The following is a 24,225-nucleotide window of genomic DNA, read 5'->3' as shown; positions in this document are numbered from 1 at the left end:
TATGATAATGGCTGGAACTTGGAAGCCTATGGGTGGTGTCACCGCTTCTGGAATGCCCAGTTGTTACCCACTCTTTCCTCTCCCCTGCAGCTGCCACTGGCTGATAGAGGGGATCATGTGACTGGATCAGAGAGGGCTATAATAGGTAAGCAGGGGCGGACTGACCATTGGGAAACTCGGGCACTGGCCGAGGGCCCGGGGTCAGTAGGGGGCCCACATGAGATGCCCCTGGTACCTTTTTCATAGGCTTTTTTGAGTTTGGGCAAGGACACAGGGGCCCCATGATCCCCTATTGCCTGGGGGCCCCATGAGTTGTCAGTCCGCCCCTGTAGGTAAGTATGTACATTTTCCATACACAGGTTAGTCAGTATAGGTGTTAGAAGGGGGAGGTGACTTTTTTTTTTTAGGACTAGTTAGGTTTAGGCTTTAACACAAGACATGAGAGAGTGTGAACCTGGCCTTAAAGAGGGGAGGGAAACAACATTTCTTCAGGAAGGATGATTCGTTTTTCAGGTAGGGTAGGGCTGAGCCATACTTCTTCTACACATAGGTGGCCCCCCGTCTCCGGGTCCAACTGCCTATTAGATATTGTAGTAGTCTGCTGATAAGGCTGCCGTAGCTGGTTTGCTTAGACGTGATATCATGTTGTGGATTCACTAGGAGTTCATTCTAAGTTCTCTTCTCTTTGCTTGCAGCATACACATGTCCCGAGGCTCATACCGATTATAACAAGTAACTGCACCTCCAAGTCCGTGGCTGTTCGAAGGTTGGTGGCGTCTGTTATCTAAGCTTTTTCTGGTCGTGTCATTCACCGGTGGAGGAGAGAGGCGGACTGAGCTCCCTCTCTGGTTGTCATTGACACGTTGCCTCCCAGGAGATCCGTGTCCTCTCATAGGAACTCCATGCTTCTCCTTCTTCTATAACCTTCATCTCTGGTCTCCGTAGATTTACTTTATAATATGTAACTGTGGGCTGTACAGTTCTGTGGACAACGCCAGGCATGGCATTTAAAGGCCATGTCCATCCAAGACTAACATTTCAGTTATGCCAGTTCTTGGCCATTTAACATGTTCTTCCTTGGATCTCCTTGGGACTGTGGTGGTGAAGTCTTATTGTCCAAATTCCAAGTTCTGCCTCATTTCTGTGCCCAGTACCAAGCCAAAAGATGGCGTCACCCCAACCCCATCACCCACCTACATTCATTCTCTTTAATTTCAGAAAAAAGAGATAAAAGTGTACTCCAGCTTTTAAAGTAAAACCTTCATTATGGTCTTGTAGGAGGGGGAAGACACAATTCAGGAAAATCTCCCCATTGTGGGAGGGGCAGAAACAATTCAGGAAAATCTCCCCATTGTGGGAGGAGCAGACACAATTCAGGAAAATCTCCCCATTGTGGGAGGGGCAGACACAATTCAGGAAAATCTCCCTATTGTGGGAAGGGCAGACACAATTCAGGAAAATCTCCCCATTGTGGGAGGGGCAGACACAATTCAGGAAAAATCTCCCCATTGTGGGAGGGTAGACACAATTCAGGAAAATCTCCCCATTGTGGGAGGGTAGACACAATTCAGGAAAATCTCCCCATTGTGGCAGGGGCAGACACAATTCAGGAAAATCTCCCTATTGTGGGTGGGGCAGACACAAGTGAGGGAAATCTCTCCATTGTGGGAGGGGCAGACACATCAGGAAAATCTCCCCATTGTGGGAGGGGCAGACACATCAGGAAAATCTCACCATTGTGGGAGGGGCAGACAATTCAGAAAAATCTCCCCATTGTGGGAAGGGCAGACACAATTCAAGAAAATCTCCCCATTGTGGGAAGGGCAGACACAATTCAGGAAAATCTCCCTATTGTGGGAGGGGCAGACACAATTCAGGAAAATCTCACCATTGTGGGAGGGGCAAACACAAGTGAGGGAAATCTCTCCATTGTGGGAGGGGCAGACACAATTCAGGAAAATCTCCCCATTGTGGGAGGGGCAGACACAATTCAGGAAAATCTCACCATTGTGGGAGGGGCAAACACAAGTGAGGGAAATCTCTCCATTGTGGGAGGGGCAGACACATCAGGAAAATCTCCCCATTGTGGGAGGGGCAGACACATCAGGAAAATCTCCCCATTGTGGGAGGGGCAGACACATCAGGAAAATCTCCCCATTGTGGGAGGGGAAGACACAATTTACTACAGGAAATCTTACCATTGTGGGAGAGGCAGACACAAATTACTGCAGGGAAATCTTACCATTGTGGGAGGGGCAGGCATCAGGAAAATCTCCCCATTGTGGGAGGGGCAGACATCAGAAAAATCTCACCATTTTGGGAGGGGCAGACACATCAGGAAAATCTCACCATTGTAGGAGGGGCAGACACATCAGGAAAATCTCACCATTGTAGGAGGGGCAGACATCAGGAAAATCTCACCATTGTAGGCGGGGCAGACACATCAGGAAAACCTCACCATTGTGGGAGGGGCAGACACACCAGGAAAACCTCACCATTGTGGGAGGGGCAGACACATCAGGAAAACCTCACCATTGTGGGAGGGGCAGAAACATCAGGGAAATCTCACCATTGTAGGAGGGGCAGACACATCAGGGGAATCTCACCATTGTGGGAGGGGCAGACACATCAGGGAAACCTCACCATTGTGGGAGGGGCAGACACATCAGGAAAACCTCACCTTTGTGGGAGGGGCAGACACATCAGGGAAACCTCACCATTGTGGGAGGGGCAGACACATCAGGAAAACCTCACCATTGTGGGAGGGGCAGACACATCAGGAAAACCTCACCATTGTTCCATCACACATTATAGGGTGATCTGTCTGGTCATGAACACCCTGTTTTCTCCTCTAACTGCATGTTTGCATGGCCACCTCCAGGACGCATCCTCTGGGTCATTGTTGATCGTAAACCATCCTCTAGTGCCCGTTGTTGGAGATGGTGTATGAGAGGCTCATGTACAGTATGCAGGCCGGTTCTGGCATTAGCTGAACCCACACACTGCAGAACTGGGAGTGTATTCTGGCTGTAAAGGTTCACATGGTCTTTCAGTGATGATTGCACCATGAACAGTTTCTTCCGCTGCCCGGATCACTGGCCGGTTCTAATTGGAGCCCAACATGGCGGAGGGTTTACTTCATATGCATTCAAATAGCTGAACATTCAGTAAAATGCACTCATCTCTCAATATTCCTAAATCAGAGACCCCAAAAGCTTATATTTACTGTATATTTTTGCACTAGTTTTTTGTTTTTAGTTTTTTAGTTAACAATTCAAGACTGTGGATACCAGACACAGGCGCTCTGGTCTGTGTAGGCCATATTCCGGTCTGATTCCTTCCCCAGAATGTTACAAATTATCTCTGTGGTCTGTCTTTGCAGGCGCTGCTATGAGTTCCTGGATCTGCTCCTGCAAGAATGGCAGACGCATTCACTTGAAAGGTGAGAGTGTGACCCTTCTACGTTGTATGGAAATCCGGTAACCTGCGTGTGTAGTTCAGCAGCTCCTGTTTCTGTCATGGGAAGGTATATTTATGGCTGATACTTGACTTGGAGTGGTGTCCAGTTTTGTTTAGCTCCCTGGATATGACACAGGGACACATGAGATGCTTTCAGCTACCATTGTGCTCTTCTAGACTTCTGGGTGCGTCTTTAAGGAGGAATGAGCTCCCTCCTGGCATACCTGCCCCTTAATACAGGTGAAACTCGAAAAATTAGAATATCGTGCAAAAGTTCATTTATTTTAGTGCAGCAACTTAAAAGGTGACACTAATATATGAGACTCATTCCATGCAAAGCAAGATAGTTCAAGCCGTGATTTGTCATCATTGTGATGATTATGGCTTACAGCTCATGAAAACCCCAAATCCACAATCTCAGAAAATGAGAATATTCCATGCAATCAATAAAACACGGATTGTACATAGAACAATATCGGACCTCTGAAAAGTAGAAGCTGCATATGTACTCAGGACTTGGTTTGGGCCCCTTTTGCAGCAATTACTGCCTCAGTGCGGCCTGGCATGGAAGCTATCAGCCTGTGGCACTGCTGAGGTGTTATGGAAGACCAGGATGCTTCAATAGCGGCCTTCAGCTCTTCTGCATTGTTCGGTCTCATGTCTCTCATCTTTCTCTTGGCAATGCCCCATAGATTCTCTATGGGGTTCAGGTCAGGTGAGTTTGCTGGCCAATCAAGCATAGTAATCCCACGGTCATTGAACCAGGTTTTGGTGCTTTTGGCACTGTGGGCGGAGCCAAGTCCTGCTGGAAAATGAAGTCAGCATCCCCATAAAGCTCGTCTGTGGAAAAAAGCATGAAGTGCTCCAAAATCTCCTGGTAGACGGCTGCGTTGACCCTGGACTTAATGAAGCACAGTGGACCAACACCAGCAGATGACATGGCTCCCCAAATCAACACAGACGGTGGAAACTTCACACTGGACCTCAAGCATCTTGCAGTGTGTGCCTCTCCATTCTTCCTCCATACTCGGGGTCCTTGGGCCTCTCCATTCTTCCTCCATACTCGGGGTCCTTGGGCCTCTCCATTCTTCCTCCATACTCGGGGTCCTTGTGCCTCTCCATTCTTCCTCCATACTCGGGGTCCTTGGGCCTCTCCATTCTTCCTCCATACTCCGGGTCCTTGGGCCTCTCCATTCTTCCTCCATACTCCGGGTCCTTGGTTTCCAAATGAGATGCAAAAGTTGTCTCATCAGAAAAGAGGACTTTGGATCACTGAGCACCAGACCAGGTCTGTTTTTCTTTAGCCCAGGTAAAACGCTTCTGACATTGTTTGTTGTTCAGGAGCAGCTTGACAAGAGGAATACGACATTTGAAGCCCATGTTCAGGATCCGTCTGTCTATGGTGGCTTGATGCACTGACTCCAGCCTCAGTCCGCTCCTTGTGAAAGTCCCCAACACTTTTGAATGGCCTTTTCCTGACAATCCTCTCCAGGCTGCGGTCATCCCTGCTGCTTGTGCACCTTTTTCTTCCACACTTTTCCCTTCCACATAACTTTCTATTAATGTGCTTTGATACAGCACTTTGGGAACATCCAACTTCTTCTGCAATTACCTTTTGATGCTTTCCCTCCTTATGTTGGGTGTCAATGATGGTGTCAGGTCGGCAGTCTTTCCCATGATTGTGATTCCTACTGAACCAGAATGAGAGACCAATTAAAGGCTCAGGAACCCTTTGCAGGTGTTATGGCTGAATTATCTGATTAGAGTGGGACACCTTGAGCCGAGAATATTCCACCTTTTCACAATATTCTCATTTTCTGAGATTGTGGATTTGGGGTTTTCATGAGCTGTAAGCCATAATCATCACAATGATGACAAATCACGGCTGGAACTATCTTGCTTTGCATGGAATGAGTCTCATATATTAGTTTCACCTTTTAAGTTGCTGCACTGAAATAAATAAACTTTTGCACGATATTCTAATTTTTTGAGTTTCACCATCGGTATATACGCTTCAACATGTGGACTCTCATAGGCAAGAGTTAGTTATTCTAAAGCCTTAAGTTTTTTTTTCCTTAATGTATTCTCTGCGTTAAGGTAAAAGAATCACCTGTGCTGCAGGATCTCCCCTCACCCCTCCCTATATTTACCTGAGCCCAATTTTTACGCAGCTATGCACAAGAGCAGTGGTCATCTCCGCTCTCTCCCTCCCAATGGATGCAGGCAGCAAGGCTGGGGGTAAACTTTTCCCTAAGAAATGTAACTAAACGTTCAATTTGACCAGCAGTGCCCCGATCATTGTTTATAACTAAGTTGCTGACCTTACCAGATGGCTCAAAACCCTTTTTCGCCTATCAACATGTACTGTATAATCTAAGAGAACATTGTATGTATATGACACCCTACAATCTACGAGAGTCTGAGGACAAGGTTCTGCGAAGCTGCAGGAGAGATGGCCATCATAAGGCTCGCTTTGTCCACCTTGTGCGTTACTATCGCAACCAGCGAATAGCAGCTGAGGAATGCGGTCTGAGCTTCGTCTAGTTTCTCCTCATTTAAATGGGTGAATTAATGGCAAGGAGACAGCGGTTGATTGGCAGGCGGGATTGTCTCTGTAGACGGACAGAAGCTGCGCTCGCTGAAATTTCCGCTCATTCTCCTGCAGCGGCCGTAGATTGAATAACGCTGATTCTCTCTGTTCCAGGCACATATCAGTGTTAGCGGAAACCATCAAGAAAGGAATCCATGACGCAGATTCAGAAGCGAGGATCGTTGCACGAAAGTAAGTGGCACTTTTATTTCTATTATCTCTCTGAGACGCTTCTTCTACTGCTGTGATTGGGGGGAAATGTGAGCTGATTATATGTAGGAGCGTGGTTATACGGTAGCTGGGCTTTATTAAACTTTGACATTTTCAACAGAAAGCAGAGGAAAGTGTAAATAGTATGTAACTTGTAAATAGCATGTCGGTAATTTAGGAAAAATACTTTCCCCACTTAGGCTACACTGACATTTGTATCTGACAGCAGCTAAACGCCAGTGATCTGCACTTGAAAAAGTTGAAATATTTCCTGCAGAGAGTTGCAATTTGTAAATGAATTCAGGTGTGTCAGCGGTTTCAGGTTTTTTTCCACAATATCCCATTTTTGGCAGTTTATTATATCATCTGATTGGTGCGGCAAAGGTTTAATTCCTAGGTTTTGGAAGGCCCAGGATCCACCAGCGATGAGGGATTGGATAGAGTAGAATATGTAGGATGGAGGTACTTTGTTACATGGAGAAAGATGAAATGGAAAAGTTTAGAAAGATTTGGAGTAAATGGTATGAGTTTAGAACTTCAGAAAAATACTTAAATATTAAAGTTCCCCTGATAGTACCAGAGAATTTAAATGGTTAACCCTTTGAGGACCGTAAGGTTTTTGGAACACCAAAAGAATCAATTTTTTTGTTTTTAAAGTTCGTACACTTCAGTTGCTGTAACTAAGCCATTTCATGAAATAATTGGCAAAAAGCTAGATCCATTTGTTGTTTGTTGATAAGAACTAATATTTTGACTCAAACCAAAAAAAAAAAAAAAAAAAGTTTTAAGTTCTTAATCAGATGATACACGCAATTACAAACATGGGACAAATACATCCCTTGGTCCTCAAAGGGTTAAAGAGATCTATATTTGACTAGATTAATAGGAGGGGAAAGAGAGAGTAAGATGAGATTGGACAGGGGTGTGTTGGGGTGGATGTGGGGATAATGTTTATATGTATGATGTAAAAAAAATTTAAGATGGTTTTGTATGGTTTTTTTTTTTTTTTCTTAAAAGAAAATTTAATAAAATATATAATGGGGAAAAAAAATATCCCATTCTTGGGAGGAAGGTATACTCCTGGCATCTCCTCTTCCACTTTGTTGGTAGTTTTCTGAGCAAGGGGATAGAGTTGTGTCATTGAAATGGAGTGCAGAGCAAAGCTGGCGCTTACCATTGTACCGTGCAATTCGGTGCTCACAAATGCCCTGCATGGCCACCTGATTTTTGGGTGCCATTAATGAATTGGTACCCACATGCAGATTGCAAGGGCAGTACGGGAAACACGCACGGAATGTGCCCGTTCTGGTGTGAACTGAGAGAGAGGCATATGAAGTGAAGGTGGGTACATCCCCTAACATCCCAGCATCTAACTAGGGGTTATGTTGTCCTGATGTATGAGGCAATCAGATCTTATCCCCGTAAATTTTCTAGTTCCAGTCCTGATATATTTCAAGTTTAGTGACAAGTTGAGTCCATTTTCTACTATATATATATATATATATATGAGCGAGAGAGAGAGAGAGAGAGAGAAAGATATTTATATATATATAGAGAGAGAAAGAGATATATATATAAAAAGAGAGAGATATCTATATATGGAGAGGGGGAGATATATATATATATATATATATATATATATATATATATATATATATATAGAGAGAGAGAGAGAGATATCTCTATATAGATATATAGATATATATATATATAGAGAGAGAGAGATATATATATATATATATATATATATATATATATATATATATATATATATATATAGAAGATAAAGAAGATATTGATAGAGAAAAGATTTTGTATGGGGGGAGTAGGGAAGGGAACAATAGAATATAATCTATCCATTCAGTCGTATCTGACCCTTGCCGATTGCATGGTCCATCACTTGAAAGCAACTTTTTCTATGAATTCTCTTAGCAATTATTTTACAGGGTAGGTTGCCAGGTCTTTCCCCAACCCCCACCATGCAGGAGATCCCGTGTGGCCAGAGATGAAGCTATGACAATTTAGACAGGAGCCAATTAACCTACCAGCATGTCTTTGGAGGGTGGGAGGAAACCCACGGTAACGCAAGGAGAACATGCAAACTCCATGCAGGAGGCGCCATGGTTGGGAATTGAACCCATAACCCAATTACTGCAAGGCAGAAGTGCTAACCACTAAGCCACTGTGCCGCCCAATAGAATATAATAGGATTAATGTATTTATGAAGATATAATGTGTTTTATGTTTGTTTGTACAAAAACCAAATAAAAATTTAAATTAAAAAAAACAAAAGTTGAGTCCGTGCGATATTTCACCCTCTGGCCTCTCTGTGTTCTGTTCCTTTCAGGTGTTATTGGGGATTCCACAGTCACTTCAGCAGGGAAGCGGAGCAGTTGTACCACATGCTGGAGTCCTCTTATCAGAAGGCCCTGCAGTCACATCTCAAGAGCTCGGACAGCATCGTCTCTCTCCCCCAATCTGACCGCTCCTCATCCAGTTCACAGGAGAGCTTAAAGTGAGTGCAGTGCCTCAGACGTACATTGTGCGCCGTGTTCTGTGCTGCGATGGTCTAGCTCGGCCTACAATAAAAAAAATACATATTTCCATGCAAAAAAAATGTACCGCTTTCAGCACCAAAAATCTGAAATAATCAGACCGCTAGGGAGGTTAAAAAAACTCTGTCAGTCTGTATATGAAAAGACAAAAAGAGGGCTCACGGGCCTAGTGCATGACCTTTAAATGAGATTTATTGATAAAAAGTAAAATAGTCACAAGAGAAATAAAATCAAATGGAAAGCATGTCATTGCTCTGAGGAAGAGGTACAACCTTGAAACGTGTCAGCCATCAGCTATCCAGAGGTCTACAGTCCCCCACCAGACCACCTTCAGGGGTCTTGGACCACACTGCATCTCTTGTGACATTCTTTCCATTTGATTTTATTTCTCCTGTGAGTATTTTACTACGTAGCTGGTGTTCTACTGGGCTCCTTTAAAACAAATAGTCACAAATCACATACAGGGCATTTGCCAGGCTTCATTAAAGCTTCAAAAAAGCATCACGAAGCATCAAAAACACATAAAAAAAGCATGCTGAAGTGGAAGGCGCTTTCATATGTGTTGAAGTCAAAGCAAGTGTAACTCCCGGTTCACATCTATGCGGGTGGTGGTGCTGCTGCGGATCCGCACAGAATTGCGGACCCGCGGGCGGGAGCCATTAGTTCTAATGGCACACCGCCCGCTCTGGGAAACGCAACCGTACTGGGAGCCGAGTTTCCCGTGCGGGCTGCGTTTTCCAAAGTAGTAGAGGGACTTTTTCCCTGCGTGTCACGGGCGTGGGAGTCCATTCAAATGAATGGGCTCTCGTGCCCGTGCAAAACGCGGCCCGCACGGCCGCATAGGTGTGAACTGGGGGTAAATGAGCCGTTAAGGGTCTGATGGAGGACGCAGTGCTGGAACGGAGGTGGTGCCAGAGGCATGGTCCACCAGAGAGGTGGGTATTATTACCTGCCTTATTGCAGCAAACTGCCATTTGTTTTTTGTTTTTCTTTATTGTGGAGCTGACAAGGTCTCTTGAAACTTAATGTACTTTTGCAAATTCTAATGTACAGCTAACTTCCCTGAACATGCTACAAAAAATAAAAACAAAAAATGTAGCATAGGTTTGGGAAATGTGGATTCAGCACCACATTTCCAATATCAAAGCCACCAAATGATTCTGACAGCCAATAGGCTTTCTGTTCTCGCTTTTGTATTATTCTCCCATTCCTGTCATGTGCTGCACACAAGAAACCTACCCAAAGATTTTTAGTAACTAACGTTAAAGTGTTAGTGAATGCTAATTATAACTATTGCTAAAAACTTCCCAGACCAGCCCCCCCCCCCTCCCCCCACACACCTATCCTGAATAGCCTGTATAAAATCTGTGAGATCCGTGTACTTACCTTTTTTTCATTTGCTTTGGCTCACGTGTGTGAGGGGGCACTCGACAATGACTGTGAACTCCTGGAGCCGTGACATCACCCACTGGTCCCATCAGTTGTTGGTGCTCCCTCTTCTCCCCTGCAGAAGCTGCTCACTGACTTATGACTTTTTTTTTCATGATATACACACATTTATATAGCAGAAAAGAACAAAACAGGGCGCACTCTCCTTGTGCATCACTGTGATAATAAGAAATTTACTATAAAAATACAAATGCATACTCACAAGCCAAAAAGGTCATGAAAACAGAGGCAAGGAGTCGAAAGCTTCCAGTCACAGGCAACAACGGTCCTCGGGTGAAGCCCTAACACGTTTAGGGAGCAGATTGCTCTGAGGAAGGGAGTTCGACTCCCTCGAAATGCGTTAGCACTTCACCCGAGGACCATTGTTGCCTGTGACTGGCAGCTTTTGACTCCTTGTCTCTGTTTTCATGACCTTTTTGGCTTTTGAGTATGCATTTGTATTTTTATAATACATTTCTTATCACGGTGATACACGAAGAGAGTGCGCCGTTTTGTTCTCTTCTGCTAGTATCAAGGTTCCCCGATCTACCAAGGGCGGCACCTCAGCAAATGCTGGATTTCATATTTTTGAGTGCTGGTTTCTGGTTACTGTTGGAGTTTACACATTTATCGACTTGTATATCTGTTCCACATTACAATATGAATATTTCAACTTCTCAGAACTGTCTTAAATGTTTTCACTCTGATCTTTCATCTTTGATTTGTGTCTTTATCATTTTTTTAGTCGCCCCCTGTCAGCTAAAAGAAGCCCACCTGGCAGCGCTGCATCCAGAGGTCAGTATACTTTGTCCTGTTCATTGCTATATAGCAGGCCTTGAAATTTCCGCTCGCCAATGGCGAGTGGAAATTATGGTGGGGGCGAGTGTGTCCCCCAGGGCCGTCTTGCTGAGCAGGCTTGCAGCTCAGGCCGGATCTGTCAGTGGCACTGGAAGCCGTCAGACTGCTCAGTAGCTGAGCGCAGTGAAAGCAAAGGAAGGAGTATGTGCTGTGCTCTCTGCCTCCCCCTAGAGTGCAGTACCCGGCTCTGTGAATGAACAACGAAGTACTGCAACTTTTTATAGGGCTGTGTGTATGTATATGTGTGTATCTGTACATGTGTCTGCGTGTGTGTGTGTGCATGTACGTGTGTGTTTGTGTGTGTGTGTGTGTACGTACATGTATCTGTGTATGTATGTACATGTGTCTGTGCGTGTGTATTTCTGTGTATGTACACGTACCTGTGTGTATGTTTCTTTGTGTGTGTGTAGACATGTGTCTGTATGTGTGTGTGTGTACACATGTGTCTTTGTGTGTGTGTGTGTGTGTACGTTTCTGTGTGTGTTTGTGTATATACTGTGTGTGTAGACATGTGTCTATGTGTGTGTACATGTGTCTTTGTGCGTGTGTACATGTTTTTGTGTGTGTATGTGTATGTACTGTGTGTGTACAGGTGTCTCTGTGTGTGTATTTCTGTGTATGTACACGTATCTGTGTGTATGTTTGTCTGTACGTGCCTGTGTGTGTGTAGACATGTGTCTGTGTGTGTGTACATGTGTCTTTGTGCGTGTGTGTACATGTTTCTGTGTGTGTATGTGTATATACTGTGTGTGTACAGGTGTCTCTGTGTGTGTGTGTTGGTGGCGAGTAGCTAGTAGCTCAGGACTTGAAATTTTTAGCCCTGGGCAAGCACAAGGTGTTTTTTGGTTGCGTTGCTGGTATTGCTTCTCATTACCTTTTATTTTTGGCAGTTTCTGCAGCGCCGAAGACTGCGGCCACCCCCGGCTCCTTGCAGCGCTCTCGCAGTGACATTGATGTAAATGCGGCAGCCACTGCCAAGTCCAAAGCGGCATGTTCAACTACTACTGCACCATTCAGCTCTGCAGCTGCCTTACCCCCCGGGTCTTACGCATCACTAGGTGAGTAGAGGAGAGCAGTCTTCTGCACCCTCCATGCAGCTGTGCGCTTCATACTATGCATGCCAGCTGAAAGGCAGCATCTGAGAGGATGTGCTGTACCCTTTCATGTGCATCCTCTGCTATCTCTTCACCTTCCTCCAATTAGCAGCTCCGTAAGCTGGCGCTGGGCGCGTATAGAGCGCTCTGTAGGACTTGCTGCACTTTTTGCTGTTGGCTAGCTTTCAGCATATTGGGGGTTGTCATGTACTAACATCAGGAAATGACTAAATATTTCTCACTTCTCACTAATTCTCCCCACTGTTTCCTCTCCTTTATTTCTGTTTTTGTTTAATTTGCCTAAAGATGGTCCCTCTGCTAAGTCTGATGGTAAGCGGTTTGTGTGACAGAGCTGTGTCCAGTGGGCTGTCTGTTTTGATCTCCATCTGTGCTTTCTGGTGGTGGTGTGCATGCCGTGCAGTGCCTGCGTCCTCCCATTGTGCATCTGTGTCCTGTACATTCACACCCCGGAGCTCGCGCTGCTCTCCTGACTGTGGCGGCTTTCATCCGGCTCCCAGGAGACCTCCACATCATACGTGGAACGTTTCTGTTCAGCTGAGTGCTGCTTCATACTGCTCCGTCCCGCTGTGAATCCTCTGCCTAGCGAGTCGCACTTCTCATCAGTGTTCAGATCACGCAGCCAGTACCACAGGATTATAAAGAGTGAATCTTCTGCTCCCTCCGGCCTGGTCTGCTCTGGTGTAAAGTGTACGTCCGCTATGTAGCAAGATGTCAGTTTCGGCAGAGAGGATTAAAAAATTCAGACTGAAGGGACGTCCGATGTAAGAGAAATATGTAGGCTGACCACCTTCTGAAATACTATCTGCCTCACTTTCCCTGGCTAAGTTATTCGCACCGAACAAGCATGTAGCCAGTGAAGTCAGTTCTTCTGATTTATAGTAACAGTAAAATATAGTGGAAAAAGCGAGCGCTCTCTAATAAGCAGCTGGAACACCAAAGGTAACCAGTACAAAAACAGAAACATATAATAAATAGGTGCAGTGCTACAAAGACACAATAGTATTCATGAGTATAAATATGCCCATAAAGTGACAGTCTGTGCAGGTTTATTATTATTATTACATCGAGTTTATATAGCGCCAAAGGGTTTGCTCAGCGCTGTACAATAGAGGGGGGACAATACATGAAACAGTACAGCAACTACAAACAGCACACGAGGGGTTCGAGGGCCCTACTCTTTCGAGCTTACAATCTAGGAGGGAGGGGGTAGTGGTACAGGAGGAAGTGGCTGTGGGGGGATGGAGTGGTAGGAGGAATGAAGGAGAACGGCTGTTAGGTGAGGGTAGGGTAGGCTTCCCTGTAGAGGTGGGTTTTCAGGGAGCGCCTGAAGGTGAGGAGGGAAGGTGACAGTCTGATGGATTGGGGTAGTGAGTTCCAGAGGATGGGGGAGGACCTGGAGAAGTCTTGCAGTCGTGCGTGGGAGGAGGAGAACAGGGAGCAAGATAGAAGGAGGTCCTGTGAAGAGCGAAGGGTACTGGTAGGGTGATACCTGGGAATCAGGTTGGTGAGGTAGTTAGGGGCAGTGTTGTGAATGGCTTTGTAGGTCAGATTTAGGTTTAGGTGCAAATAAGCTGTAGAATCCACAAATCGTGCTCCAAATCGTGTGGTAAAATGACGTACTCACCAGATGCATAAAGTAAATACGCATTAAATGACACTGTAGAGGTCCCCTTTAGGAATTGCTGGGTGGAGAAAGTAGTTATGAATGGGCAAACTAAATTCTTAGCCGGTCTAATGGTGTCATCCAGTATTTCCCCTCTTTGTAGCGCTGCACCTGTTTATTATAAGTACTTCTGATTTGACATATTTGTCGCAGATCTGTGACGGCTGCCACCGAAGTGAATTTAATTACCGTCTTAATCAGCCACATCATGTGTATAAATAATGTGTTCAGTTTTTCAGGGATGAGGTGACAACCTTAGTTATAACCCATGTTAGATTTTTTTTTTTTTTTTTTTTTACCATCCGTGTCCCATTTTAGAGATTTCCCTTCACTTTCTGTCCCATAGCCAAACAGGAAGTAAGAGGAAATCCCTGCAGATTAAGGGAATTCCTTGGCCACCAGAACTAGTGTCCCCATTGTTTTCCCTCCATTACGTTTCTGGGGAGAACCCAAAATTTGGAATTTTCTTTTTCTTTCAGTGATAATGGTAAACAGGACAATAGGACAATAGGGTCAATCTGCCTTTTGGGGACACAGACAGCAATAAAAACTAACAGGTGTTCTAATCCCCCTCTTCTCCATCCAAAAAAAATATTTTCACTTTAGAGATACAATTCCAGGATAGGTGGCTGTAGGGGAGAGAGAGAGCACTCAACAGCTGGAGCTGTGATGTCACCCATAGGCTCCTATGTCCCTTCCTCTCCCCTGCAGCCGCTGCTGGCTGACACGGCAGCCAGATCACATGACTGGGCTGGGCTGAAAATCGGTGAGTATATTATTATTATTATACAGTATTTATAAAGTGCCAATAGTTCGCTCAGCGCTGTACATTACAGAGGGGGACAGAACATGTGATAGAACAATAACAATACAATGCAAAACATGAGGGGATTGAGGGCCCTGCTCCTTGGAGCTTACAATCTAGGAGGGAGCGGATGGTGGCACAGGAGGAGATAGCTGTGGGGGATGGAGTGGTAGGAAGAGTGCAGGAGGTCGGCAAGTTAGCAGGGGGTGGGGTAGGCTTCCCTGAAGAGATGGGTTTTCAGGGTGCGCCTAAAGGAGAGGAGAGTAGGTGATAATCTGATGGGTTGGGGCAGGGAGTTCCAGAGGATGGGTGACACCCTGGAGAAGTCCTGGAGGCGGGCATGGGAGGAGGAGACCAGGGAACTAGAGAGAAGGAGGTCTTGTGAGGAGCGGAGTGTGCGTGTTGGGCGGTACTTGGATATTAGGTCAGTGATGTAGTTCGGGGCAGTATGGTGGACGGCTTTGTACGTCAGCGTTAGGATTTTGAATTTGATCCGTTGCGCAATCGGAAGCCAGTGGAGGGATTGGCAGAGGGGGGTGGAGGCCAGTGGAGGGATTGGCAGAGGGGGGTGGAGGACACTGAGTGGAGGCCAGTGGAGGGATTGGCAGAGGGGGGTGGCGGAGACGGAGCGGTTGGAAAGGTGAATGAGTCTGGCAGCCGTATTCAGGATGGACTGAAGCGGGGATAGCCAGCGGCGAGGCAGGCCAGTGAGGAGGGAGTTGCAGTAGTCGAGTCGTGATATGATGAGGGAGTGGATGAGCTGTTTAGTGGTTTCTGGGGTTAGGAACGTGCGGATACAAATATAGAAATATACATATTTCTTACACAGGTCAGGAATTCTACTTTAATTTTTGCTGAATTTAATTATTTTTGTAAGAGAACAATCAGTTTAGCCCCCAGTGGTCTGGGCGGAATAGAATAGGGCAGCATCACTCTTCTCTGATTCTGGCGGTGACCGCGCCGTCACTTGACCAGAGCTGGAATTGTCTTTCAATCAGAAGTGCAGCAGACAGGGAACCGCACTCACCCCAAAATTAAAAGATATAGACACTGTAAGGTCCTGGTTCAGAGAGAGAGATTTGATGTGGGATTCTGTTAGCATTGATACGGTGATTATCCACTTTGTCGTGTTGACAGTTAAACTTGATTTAGCTTAAAGGGGAGCTCCACCCAAAAGGGGAAGTTCTGCTTTAATGCTTTGCCCCCTGCTCTGCATTAAGGATTGGCATCTTTGGGGAGTGGGGGTGGGGAGGGGGTACATACCCGAATTTGAGAGGCACCCACTTCCTAGGCGATAGGAAGCGGAAGACGTCCTCTCCCTCCCCGTAGTCTTCTGGGACAGGTGACAGGTCCCAGAAGACTACAGGCCATTCACAAAACGCTGTGCTTCTCGCGCATGCGCAGTGGGTACCTGGTTGTGCAGCTGCAAGCTGTCACAACCAGGTGCCCACACTGAAGATGCCGGTGCCACGGAGAGAAGACGGCCAGGGAAACCAGTGGTGGTGAGGACACCGCTGGACCGAGGGACAGGTAAGTGGCTGTATTTTAAAAGTTAGCAGCTACAGTTTTTGTAGCTGCTGACTTTTATTTTTTTTTTTTCAGCTGGAACTCTTCTTTAAACTGAGGAGAGCTCTGAGAACTGATTGGAGGGAAGGGACACATCCTACTTCACACAGGAACAGAGCTGAGGCTATCAATCACAGGCTGTGTGGTGGAGCTCTCTCTCTCTCTTTTTTTTTTTTTTCCTTTTTTCAGGTGGAACTCCGCTTTAAGGATTACGTTTAGGGCACTTTCACACTGGTTCATCAAAACTGCATGAAAAACGCCTATGCGTTAATTGTGCATTGTGTTATAATTCGCGCAATGCATGGTGCATTTTTGAAGCATTCACATCACTTCCTCTTCCCACAGGCACGGTACGTTTTTGATGTGATTTTGTAGCGTTTTTCCTGTGGTTCCCATTCATTTCAATGGGGAAGTCCGTGTTTTTTTTTTTGTTTTTTTTTAACTAACCAAAGAAGCCCCAAAAATGTGTCAAGCCGGATTTTTTACACGACATCGGAAGCACAATGGACCAGTGTGAAGACATTCATAGACATACATAGGGAAGCATTTTTCATGAGCTTGATTTTTTTTTTTTTTTTCTTCAAACACAAAAGCAGTCCAAAAACTGCTCCGTGTGAAAGGGCCGTAAGAAATGGCGCTCTGTTAAGGGTCGGATTTCTGGGTTAGGTTGTGTTTTGAAGATTAGGGTGGAGCCTAAAGGGAAACTCCAGCCACCCACTAATAATCACTTCACCCCCTAAAATCTCTTTTTTAGAACTAATAAAAACAAAACAAAAAAAAAACAAAACCATATACTGACTTTTGCCCTTCAGTCTTTAGACTGGACTGGTGACCGCGAGTCTTTCCTCTTCTTTCTTGGTGGTCATCATTTCTGGGCTGAGCAGAGCTCACGTAAAGATGCGGTTCTGTCTGGAAGTATTGTGAGCCTAGGCTGCATGATCATGTACCCGGGGGGGTAGGTACCTAGGCTTACAGCAGTGTTTCTCAACTCCAGTCCTCATGGACCCCCAACAGGTCATGTTTTCAGGATTTCCATTATTTTGCACAGGTGATTTGATCAGTTTCACTGCCTCAGTAATTACCACAGCTGTTTCATCTGAGGGAAATCCTGAAAACATGACCTGTTGGGGGTCCATGAGGACTGGAGTTGAGAAACACTGGCTTACAGGAAGTAGGTTAAAGCATACCGGCCATCATTCTCCAGAGAATCGAGCAAGAAGCGGGGGGACGTCGCTGGAGCGTGGAAAGGTTGCACAGTATTTGGCCACATTTTTTTTTTCATTCTGTGTTCATGTCGTAGGCGAGACGTCATCGTTTTGTAGCAGAGTGGAACATGCAGTTCAGCTGTAGCTAGAATAAGCTGCATGCTACATATGGCCATCCGCTGTGTATATTCCACATATTGGCTGCAGTGTGTGTAGCGGAGTTGTGGTAGTTTTGTCCTGTTTGCTTCATACAGAGTTTTTGTTCCTGTTGTGTAGTAGGTTATTATTACCATTTCTTGCTGCTTCACATGAACCCTCACAGCCCTGATGCCCGGCCTGCGGTCCTTTGGTACTTGCTGTGCAGCCATTTGCAGACCCCAGCGGGCAGTAGTGGAAGCATTCATCTGTAAAGAGGCTATAATGACAGCAATCTCTGGCAGTCTCACCTGTCCCTAGACCACGGGTGTCAAACTCCATTTCATCACGGGCCTTAGAATTATGCTGGCCCTCAAAGGGCCGGTTGTATCTGTAAGACTAGAGGTCCAGAGCACCCCACCCCCCCATTACATCAGATGTCAAAAATCCCACACCCTGCTTAACATCACCGTGCACCCCCTTTGGGAAAGCAGAAAGTGCAGGGTCTGGAGAAGGACCAGAGGAGGAGTGGAGTCAGTTACCAGAGTCTGCTAAATGCTGAGACCAGGGGAGGCAGAGATGAGGGGGTGCTGCAGCTGCACTGAGAGGTGCAGGATTTAGCGGAGGAGTTCTGTTCTCTTCTCTGCTGCCGACTGCTAAGACAAGGTGGGGGCTGAGACTAGGTGGGGGCGGAGACTAGGTGGGGGTGGAGACTGGGTGGGGGCTGAGACTAGGTGGGGGCTGAGACTAGGTGGGGGCTGAGACTAGGTGGGGGTGGAGACTGGGTGGGGGCTGAGACTAGGTGGGGGCTGAGACAAGGGAGTACCTGCAGGAGGTGCACAGGCCACATGAAATGGCCTGGAGGGCCGGATTCGGCCGGCGGGCCTTGTGTTTGACACCTGTGCCCTAGACACTGACCATCTCTTGTAGTGTGTCTTCAGTCTCCAGCCACCCCTGTTTCATGTCTGCAGTCTCTAATAGTCTCTGATAGCATTCTGTTTGGCGAGTATTATGGCTGTCAGAGTTGAGACCTCCTATACCCTGAGGGTTGACAAGCACTGACATACAGGCTTAGGCCACGTGGAGGGCAGCTGTGCGTTCCCATGGCTGATAAACAGATTTCATTCATTTCAACTTCATTTTGGCTTCACTGCTTAGTAAGTAACTAACACAATACGTTCGCAGCCCTTAAAGTCGCAAGTCTCCCACCGAATGCTTGTTCCAGGTCAGCGACTTACTAGGCAATGAAGCAACAAGAATTGATAATTCAGAAATTTGCTCCTTTAGAAGCCACTCGGAAAAGCTGCCTTAACCATTCCCATCCAGCCCATGTATATAAATGGCCGGACGGTGGCAGTGCAGGGGTGGGTGGCTGTTTATAAACGGCCTCCCCGCCCCCTGCTTGTGCGCGCTCCCTGGAAGCATGCAGCACCGCGATCCGGTGCCCGCTGTGTCCTCCAGACACAGTAGAACACCGATCGTCAGACGGGACCTCTGTGCAAGGTCTTGATCATGTGATCACTGATTGGCCAATCAGTGATCACATGAAGAGTAGTAAGCAAGATGTCACTTCTGACATCATTGCTTACTACCTGTGAAATCTGTGAATGATCACAGAGGTCACATGGTACAGGGCCATTCACAACAGCCTTGTACCATGTGACAAGCTGTGACCAATCACAGCTCACACAGTATTTATCAATGGCTGCAAGAATGCAGCCAGAGAGAAGGAGAAATTATTGCTTTTACAGCCTTTATGGGTGTAAAAGCAATCCGTGTAAAAAAAAAAAAAAAAAAAAATTTCATAACCCCCCACAAGTAGTACAGTGTCACCATGGTGACGCAGTACTGCTAGGGTGACAGTATGGTGAAAAAAAACCCATAAATAATAATGTAAAAAATTATAATTTTTGGTTAGAAACTAATTTGGGTTATTTTTTTTATTTTCAAAATGTTTGGACTTTTTCATTTATATAGCAAAAGAAATAAAAATCCCAGCGGTGAATAAATGCCAGTAAAAAAAAAAGCTTGATCAGTGTCAAAAAAATGCTTAAAAATTCATATGGGTACAGTGTTGCATGACTGCGCAAGTGTCATTCACACAGAGGTCCCGTACGACGATCGGTGTTCCGCGGTGTCCGGAGGACAGAGCTGGCACCGGATCACGGTGCTGCGCTCTCCCAGGGAGCGCGCACATTCCAAAATGGCGGGCGCCGTTTATGAACTGTAACCCCCGCCCCTGGACTGCCACCATCCGGCCATTTATATACAGCGGCCGGACGGCAAGTGGTTAATAAACAGATGCTCACCTGTCCAGGAATCCAGCACTGTTCTCACCTGGGGCAGTTCCTCGCTTGTCTATGGGTCCACAGTGCCGGCTTGTTCACTGTGGGAACCAGGCTGTGACTCCTTTTGGCTTTCCACTGTGCATGCATGAGCCGCACTGAGCCCTTTAAATGGTCCTGCAGCCTCCTGTGACATGTCCCAGAAGGCTGGGGGGGGCAACTTCCTGTCAAAACAAGGTACCCGTAAAAATGAGAAAAGTTGTAGGGGGTTGCAGGAGGAGGAAGCTTGGAACTTTCCCTTGTGGGCGAGGTTTCCCTTTAAATTGAGCTCCTCTCTCATGCCGCAGTTATGTCAGGACTTGGAACTTTCCCTTGTGGGCGAGGTTCCCCTTTAAATTGAGCTCCCCTCTCATGCCGCAGTTATGTCAGGACATGGAACTTTCCCTCGTGGGCGAGGTTCCCCTTTACATTGAGCTCCTCTCTCATGCCGCAGTTATGTCAGGACATGGAACTTTCCCTCGTGGGCGAGGTTCCCCTTTACATTGAGCTCCTCTCTCATGCCGCAGTCAGGACATGTGGAAGGTTTTTGTCCCGGATTATACACGTCTTGTGTTTTTCTGTCAGTCTTCACACACTCAGACGTTTTGTTGTTGCCGCTCTGCCCTCCCACTACACGGCACCTACTTGTTAATGAGATTGTGACTCCTGGGATCTCTGCTAACCATCTTTTCTGTCTGCTCTGGAACAGGTCGGATCCGCACAAGGAGACAGAGTTCTGGAAGTACCAGCAGCGCCACGTCGGTCCAAGCAGATACCCGCGGTCGTAGCAGAGCCAAAATTGTATCCCAGTCCCAGCGTAAGTGGAACAAAACTGAAGGCAAAGCACTTGTTCCAGTGTTTGGGGGTGGGGGGGGGGTGTTAAAGGAATTATGGGTAATGCGGATTGGATGGTGATCCCTGTCTAGTCTGTTCCTTTAAATGTTCGAACAGTGTGCTTGTGTTTAGCGTGATTGTAGATGTGACCTGGTGCTTTTTCTCTAAATCCGTCTTCACTGTCCTCTGTCTGCTTCCATACAAAGGATCCAGATCAGCGAATCCGGCCAGCGGTAAGAATCTGATCTCTTTCCTCGCACATCCCCTGTTTCCTGTCTGGTGTTCTCACTACAAAGCATACAGTGCACCTCTACTTGGTGACGGCAGCTGCCCCCCCCGGCTCGTCTCTGTAGCGTCTTCTTTATTTCTACAATGCCAAGTTCTCATAAATTGGGACAACGAGGTTGGTGCAGCTCCCAGTGGCTGAAGGCCAGGATTCTCCACCAACAGCTCAGTCCTCGCTCTTAGAGTTAGTGGACAACGAGGTTGGTGCAGCTCCCAGTGGCTGAAGGCCAGGATTCTCCACCAACGGCTCAGTCCTCGCTCTTCGAGTTAGCGGACAGCATGGGACAACGAGGTTGGTGCAGCTCCCAGTGGCTGAAGGCCAGGATTCTCCACCAACAGCTCAGTCCTCGCTCTTAGAGTTAGCGGACAGCATGTTCTAGCCAAGCTGGCCAGATCAAGCCATTGTCTCACTTTTACACCGTCATTCAGTTGCCACCTCGGCTCCTGTGGTAGGGTCACCTTCGTGGTATTGTTCTGGTGTCGGGGTGCACTGCATGCTGGTTGTTTGTTGTTTCCATCCATTATACACATTGCCCATAACTGTGCAATCGGAATCTCAGATCTTCTATTATTCATTTCTGCTTTCTTGTGTTTTTAGCTGGCAGCAGATCCAGCTCTCCTGGGAAGTTGCTAGGAAGTGGATACAGTGGCCTGGCTACCAGCGCCCAGAGAGTCCCGCAGGTCCCGTCCACTGACAAGAGAAGCAAGATTCCCCGTAGTCAGGGCTGCAGCCGAGAGACCAGCCCAAGCAGGCTAGGACTGGGTAAGAATAATACATCCTAGAAATGTTCCTTCCATGTCGCCAACATTATCCATGGTATCCATATGTAAAAACTGACTGTGACCCTATGGTACTTACTCCAGCATTTGTCTGTGTGTGGTTCGTGGTGGATCTATGCTAGAAGGCAGCAAATCTTAAAGAAGAACTCCGCTAAGAACTGGTTTGCATCTGTAAATAACTACTTTTACCACTTCCGGACAGGCAGCCCGTGTAGGCAGAGTGAGGTACTGGCACATCGCTGCCTGGTTTAGTGGTTTATTGCACGTGCGTGATTGTACACAGCAGGAGTCGGTCAGCAAGTCCCACCCAATGAGCAGCTGTGACCTGCTGATCGGTTGTGTTCAATCACAGCCCAGAGCCCTGTATTGACAATCAACACAGAGCTCTTTGCAGAGGGAATGATCTCTGTTTCTCATCCCTGCAAAGCAGGGATGAGAAACAAAGAGATCTATTAGTGAAAGCAGCACGCAGCACACATTACACACTGTTGGGCACACATTTAACCTCTTGATCGCTCTAGATGTCAACCCCTTCCTAGCCAATGTCATTAGTACAGTGACCGTGTATAGTATTATCAGTGATCACTATTCGTGTCAGTGGCAGTTAGTGAGTCTAGCACCCCAAGCCCCCCTCCCCCCCCAAAGTGAATTACCGCCACCCGCTGATACTCACTGTGATTGTACACAGCAGGAGTCTATCGGCAAGTCCCAGCCAATGAGCAGCTGGGACCTGCTGATCGATTGTGTTCAATCACAGCCCAGAGCCCTGTATTGACAATCAACACAGAGCTTTTTACAGAGGGAATGATCTCGGTTTCTCATCCCTGATGAGAAACAAAGAGATCTGTTAGTGAAAGCAGCACACATTACACACTGTTGGGCACACAGTTAACCTCTTGATCGCTCTAGATGTCAACCCCTACCTAGCCAATGTCATTAGTACAGTGACCGTGTATAGTATTATCAGTGATCACTATTAGTGGCAGTTAGTGAGTCTAGCACCCCAAGCCCCCCCCCCCCCCCCCAGCACCCACTGTGATTGCACACAGCAGGAGTCTGTCAGCAAGTCCCAGCCAGCGAGCAGCTGGGACTTGCTGATCGATTGTGTTCAATCACAGCCCAGAGCCCTGTATTGACAATCAACACAGAGCTCTTTACAGAGGGAATGATCTCTGTTTCTCATCCCTGCTTAGTGAGTCTAGCACCTCAAGCCCCCCCCCCCCCCCCCCAGCAACAGTTAGTGTCAGAATTGCCTGCTGCACTATTGCAGTCCTATTAGAAGTCTCTGATCACTGCCATTACTAGTATAAAGTTTTTTTTTAAAAATTCCAGTATATATACCATAGTTTGTAGGCACTATAACTTTGGGGGGCGTGGGGGTTGTTACCAAAGACAATATAGCAGAATACATTGTGGTCAGACTTTTATGAAGAAATTTGTTTTTTTATTGGACACAACATTTTCTGTCTTCATTTATATAGCAAAACGAATAACCCAGTGGTGATCAAACACCACTAAAATAAACTCTATTTGTGTGAATAAATTGATATGAATTTTGTTTGGGTACAGCGTTGCATGACCACACAGTTACCAGTTAAAGTAGCGCAGTAATGAAAAGCAAAAAATGGCTTGGTCATGAAAGGGGTAAAGTCTTTTTGGAGCTCAAGTTGTTAAAAAAAAATTACAGATGTACATATATGGCACCCCTGTGCCTCATTTGGTCTAAAATGTATGTAGTTATTTCAGCCTTCCGCCCTTTTCGGCTGCTTCCCATCAGCAATGCTAAAGCTGGTGGGGTTGGCCCAGACACAATATTTTGCTTGGTGTCAGGTCCTGGACTGCATTCCCTATTGCTCGACCATAAGGGGAGAAGGTACATTTGTTAGGAATGTACTCAGAACAGAAACGCCAACGCTTAGAGGATGCATGAACAAACCTGGAGTGTCGCTCCTAGCGATCTCAAACTGTCCCCCGGTGATCCTCAGCTCTATCGGGTGCTAACATCCGGGTACACATCCAGAATGGCAATAATATTAACACTTCAAGTCCGGACACTTCCCCCCCCTTCCAGTCCGGACATTTTCCCCCCCTTCCAGTCTGGAAACTTTCCCCCCCTTCCAGTCTGGAAACTTTCCCCCCCTTCCAGTCTGGAAACTTTCCCCCCCTTCCAGTCTGGAAACTTTCCCCCCCTTCCAGTCTGGAAACTTTCCCCCCCTTCCAGTCTGGAAACTTTCCCCCCCTTCCAGTCTGGAAACTTTCCCCCCCTTCCAGTCTGGAAACTTTCCCCCCCTTCCTGTCCGGACACTTTCCCCCCCTTCCCCCCCAGGCCAATTTTTAGCTTTCAGCGCTATCACACTTTGAATGACAATTGTGCGGTCATGCAACACTGTACCCATATGAACATTTTTAGCAT

General features: G+C 46.6%; 1 protein-coding gene across 1 annotated transcript in view; it reads left to right on the top strand.

Moving 5' to 3' along the window:
• Positions 1 to 695: 695 nt before the first annotated feature.
• The window catches only part of LOC149429047 (CLIP-associating protein 1-like), a gene marked incomplete at its 5' end in the record, with an annotated part of 158,285 nt that continues 134,755 nt past the window's right edge, over positions 696 to 24,225 (top strand). The window contains 10 exons of the mRNA XM_089666790.1: positions 696 to 766; positions 3,383 to 3,442; positions 6,164 to 6,241; positions 8,607 to 8,774; positions 10,988 to 11,037; positions 11,991 to 12,158; positions 12,501 to 12,524; positions 20,623 to 20,730; positions 20,954 to 20,980; positions 21,631 to 21,795. Coding sequence (XP_089522916.1) covers positions 696 to 766; positions 3,383 to 3,442; positions 6,164 to 6,241; positions 8,607 to 8,774; positions 10,988 to 11,037; positions 11,991 to 12,158; positions 12,501 to 12,524; positions 20,623 to 20,730; positions 20,954 to 20,980; positions 21,631 to 21,795 — 919 coding nt within the window. The remainder of the gene's footprint in view (positions 767 to 3,382; positions 3,443 to 6,163; positions 6,242 to 8,606; positions 8,775 to 10,987; positions 11,038 to 11,990; positions 12,159 to 12,500; positions 12,525 to 20,622; positions 20,731 to 20,953; positions 20,981 to 21,630; positions 21,796 to 24,225) is intronic.

The sequence above is a fragment of the Staurois parvus genome, unplaced genomic scaffold (assembly GCF_062004578.1).
Source record: "Staurois parvus isolate SC_StPar_1 unplaced genomic scaffold, SC_StPar_1.0 ptg002845l, whole genome shotgun sequence".
Lineage (NCBI taxonomy): Eukaryota > Metazoa > Chordata > Amphibia > Anura > Ranidae > Staurois > Staurois parvus.
The sequence above is the reverse complement of the archived record's forward strand: the minus strand, read 5'-3'. Positions and strand labels throughout refer to the sequence as shown.